General features: G+C 29.7%; 1 protein-coding gene across 1 annotated transcript; it reads left to right on the top strand.

Moving 5' to 3' along the window:
• Positions 1–2,239: 2,239 nt before the first annotated feature.
• Positions 2,240–3,893, top strand: LOC136983077 (jerky protein homolog-like). The gene is made up of 2 exons (XM_067279709.1): positions 2,240–2,957; positions 3,088–3,893. Exons 1-2 carry the CDS (start codon positions 2,240–2,242, stop codon positions 3,891–3,893), a joined length of 1,524 nt encoding a protein of 507 aa, XP_067135810.1.
• Positions 3,894–4,389: the final 496 nt, after the last annotated feature.

Genomic DNA, 4,389 nt, shown 5'->3' with positions numbered 1-4,389 from the left:
ATGAAGAGTATAGTTTAATGAGTAATTGTATTTATAATTTATAATTTAATTAACTATGAAATTTTTAAAACAATTATCGTATACGTTTGTTTTTTCTTCTTTTTAAATAAAGATAATGCTAATTTCAATAGTGTATTTAAATAAAAGAAGTATTGTAAAAATTTTTTCTTAGATGAATAAGTATAAAAATATTTAGAAATTGCATTTTAGTAATCAGTCAATTGATTGATTAATCAACGCCAGAATTAGCATATTGCTAATTGCTCGGCAGTTCATACATTTGTGATTAACTTTTTATCCATCAAATCAAATAAATTGAATAAATAACGAACGTTTATAACCGTATTTATCAATAAATTAGATAAGATTTATCTAGTCTTTATCTGTCTATGGATTCAGACATCGTCCGAACAAAAAATAAAATAAAATAAAATAAACGAGTTGCTCAACTTTCCCGGCAACATTTACAATTTTGGTGGCGCCATCTGTTATCATATTTTATTTTAAAAACTTTTTATATTTTTAACTATTGTAAAATACAAAAAGCTTATTTTTGAAGGTAGGTTTTATACAAAAATTGTAAATGCTAATATCCAGTAAAATCGTCATAAAGTCCGACCATACTGGAGATACACACGACCCCACATCACCTCGACCTTTAACCACCAAAATTTAACAGGATCAATTCACCTACTAAACAAACCTACCCGAAAAATTTCAGAAATTTTCGACAAAATCCACAGGAGTTATTAAGCTTTAAATAGGGTGAGCAAAATCGTGTTCCCACATACATACTAACATCCATACATATAGAAATTACCCCCCGAATTTTTTTTTTTTTTTTTTTTTCATTTCTCGACCTTTCAAGTAGTCCTAAGTCTAAAAATGTAAAAACCTTGGTGGGTCATTTTGTGACCGATCGCCATAACCTATTTTTCCTCTGTTGTATATAAGTAAAAATTAACGGCTACACGTTAGAATGTCACAGGTAGTATAAATTTCCTTCAATACACATTTAAATTTAAAATTAAATGTTTCTTAACACATAATAACCCAGAAATTTGGATATACCACGTGATCGGAAACTACGACGCCATTTATGTGTAGTTTCTGTAAACTAATTTATTTTCGTGGTGATACTCGTAGTATCAAAGTTTGAAAAAGTTTTAAATATTATCTGCAAATAATAATATATATTAATAGCAAATATCTCAAAATATTTAATCATTACTCTGGAGTTTTTTAATTTTTTGTTTGATTTCTGACCCAGAGAATAGAGTGCAGCAAAACAGAAACTTGCCATTGAAAAAACAAAATAAAATATTTAGCAATTGCTTTATATTTTATTCAATAATATCACAATATAACATTTTGCCGTTATCTTTATTTTTTATTTATAGTTTCTAAAGGTGTTTAATATCAACCATTCTTACAGAAAGATATTCAAAATTTTTACGGAGATAAGAATTTGTCTGCTTTACATAAAGATAATGTCAGACACTTAAACCTTAAACATAAAAAGGTGATTTTAAAATTCATTTAATAAAGATATATTTTAAATTCTTTGTTCTTTGTGAAATCATTTTGAACAAAAGAAATTATTTGGTTTGATAGAATAAAGTAACGCATCAGTTGGGCGGTCTGTCGAGGGAAGATGCCCGGGAGAAATTTTTTATAAGAAAGTGGCTCCTATTTAGGTGTTTTTTTTAAAACTCTTTCCGCCCTGTGGGCACTAAGAGGGCCTCTTTTTAGCAAGCCGAATATGGGTTCGGCCAGGCCTACAATGGGACTACCGGGTGGTGAAGGACCGGGCCGGACATATCTGAAAAATTCCAATTCTAGAAAACTTACAAAATTAGGAGAAAATTAATCACACGGAAATGCTTTAATTATTATTAATTCGTGATAACAAAAACACTTTTTACGAACTTTTAATAGGGGGAAAAAATATAAAAATAATAGACATCGTTTGCTTAAAACACAACTGGCAACATTGTAAAAGCACAATAGTGTAAACAAATGGACTGTTGAGAGGTGTCGTTGCTGTCAGTCGTTTTCTTTTTGTTCAGTTTACATGTTTTAATGTATATTTAAATTACTCGTTATAGTAATGGTTCATCTAATCTTTAAAAGAAATCCTAGCCCAAAGAATGTTTTAAGAAAACATTATTTGCTTATGGGACAAATAAGGGGTAAAATCATTTTGTTTTCATCCCTTTGGAATTAAATTCATTCCAAAATGCCACCCAAGAATACTAATAAAATGAAAAGAAAGAGAGTAGTGTTGACCATTGAAACAAAATTAAAAATTGTTAAAAGGTTACAGAAAGGCGAAAGTGTTTCCAAACTTTCTAAAGAATATAACATAGGAAATCAAACTGTTCGTGATATTTTAAACAACAAGAACAAATTAATGAACTTTGTTTTCTCGTGTGATAGTCTCGATGCAACTTCAAAGAGAAAAACGATAAAAAAGTCGACGTATCACGAACTCGACATGGCTATGTTCGAGTGGTTTCAACAGCAGCAGGCCGAGGGGATTCCGATTTCGGGACCGGTACTTATTGAAAAAGCTCAGTGGTTTCATAAAGAATTGGGGCTGGCGGGACCTTTTCAGGCTTCGCAGGGCTGGCTGACGAGATTTAAGACCCGTCACGGTATTCGCCACCTGGAAATGCAGAGTGACTCGCTGGTCCGTGAATTTTCGCCGGTTGAATTATATCAAATAGAATTTATGAAACTGATTCAAAGTCATAATTTATCATTAGAACAAATATATAATGCCGATGAAACTGGTTTATTTTGGAAGGCGCTACCTTCCAAATCCGATAAAACTCCTTTTGGCTTTAAATCAAATAAAGAGCGTATATCGTTACTTCCGTGTTTTAATGCCAATGGTACGCATAAATTAAAACTTGCTTGTGTTAGTTGTTCTAAAAGACCAAAATTTTTTCAAGGTAAAAAAATTTATTTTCTTCCTGTAGACTATTATCATCAGTCGGAGTCGTGGATGACTCCCGAAATCTTTAAAAGATGGTTTTTTGAAAATTTTGTTCCGTCTGTGCGTGAATTTTTTGCATTCTAAAGGACTCCCCGAAAAAGCGATGCTTGTTTTAGATAAATCGTCCTTGCATTCAAACGAAGATGAGTTGAGAAGCGATGATGGGCAAATCTTTGTAACATATCTTCCAACTGACATAACAACTGTAGTGCAGCCAATGGATCAAGGTATTTTTGAGATTCTCAAATATCATTACAGGAAAAATTTTCTTTGTACTCTTTTGGAAGAAGAGAGAGATGTTAAAAAATTTTATAAAAATTGGACAATTGCTGATGCAATTTTTGCAGTTGGTAAATCGTGGGATCAAATTCAGTTAACTAGTCTTAAGCATTCCTGGCAAAAACTCTTTCCTCAGGAAATGAATGATAATATTAATCAAAATGAAACTTTATGTATAAATGATAAGCTAGATATATCAGATTTTCTTCAATTAATTCTTAATTCTAATAGTTTCCAAAATATTGATGTAAATGATGTGAAAGAATGGCTTAATGTTGATAATGATCAGCCTGAATGTGTTTTAGATACATCACTTAAGGATAATGCAAATATTTTAGGCAGTATTTCTCCAAATCAAAATCAGTTATCTACTGAAGTTAAAAGTGAAGCAGAAAATGATTCAGAGAATGAATTAATTATTCCAAATGTAGATATTAGTGAGACTGATGATTTAATTACATTGAATAAAATTACTGCTCAGGAGGCTCTGAACTGTGCAAACACTTTATTGTTATTTCTTGAACAGCAAGAAGAAACTAAATATAGTGATGTATTGAATATTCAAAAAGTTCAAACATTCATTAGGAAAAAAATCCATCAAGAAACAAGCTAATATTAAATTTGATATAAAAAAAACTGTTCAAAACTCATCAAAAATCTGCCATTAAATTCAAAAATTGAATTTCTGTATTGATTGCAAATTCAAATATTATTTTTCATTATTTATGATTAAATAAATTATAGGATAATTTATTACTGAAGGAGAGAGAGAGAATTTCTAATTTTAAAATTATTTTTTATGCAAATTTTGTTAATTGCTATGTAATGAATGCATATAGATATATCAAATATAAATATATATTTAAAATATTAGCAATAATAATCATTAAAGTATAATAATGGACAAAGTTAATAGTGTACTAAATAATGTAAATTAAATATTCCCACATATTAACCAATATATCTCTGTTAGTACATTTTCTGATTACTTTTTGCTTGAAGATTTAACATCATTTCAAAAGGAAATTTAAGGACTAATATCTTTCAACTTCCCTCCACTCTAAAAATGAGTTCATTGATCTCATTTAAAACTTACTCAAACAAGACTT

This window comes from Centruroides vittatus, unplaced genomic scaffold, assembly GCF_030686945.1.
Source record: "Centruroides vittatus isolate TY-2023 unplaced genomic scaffold, ASM3068694v2 contig_875, whole genome shotgun sequence".
NCBI classification, from domain to species: Eukaryota; Metazoa; Arthropoda; class Arachnida; order Scorpiones; family Buthidae; genus Centruroides; species Centruroides vittatus.
Note: the sequence above shows the minus strand (reverse complement) of the source record. Positions and strands in the feature narration are given on the sequence as shown.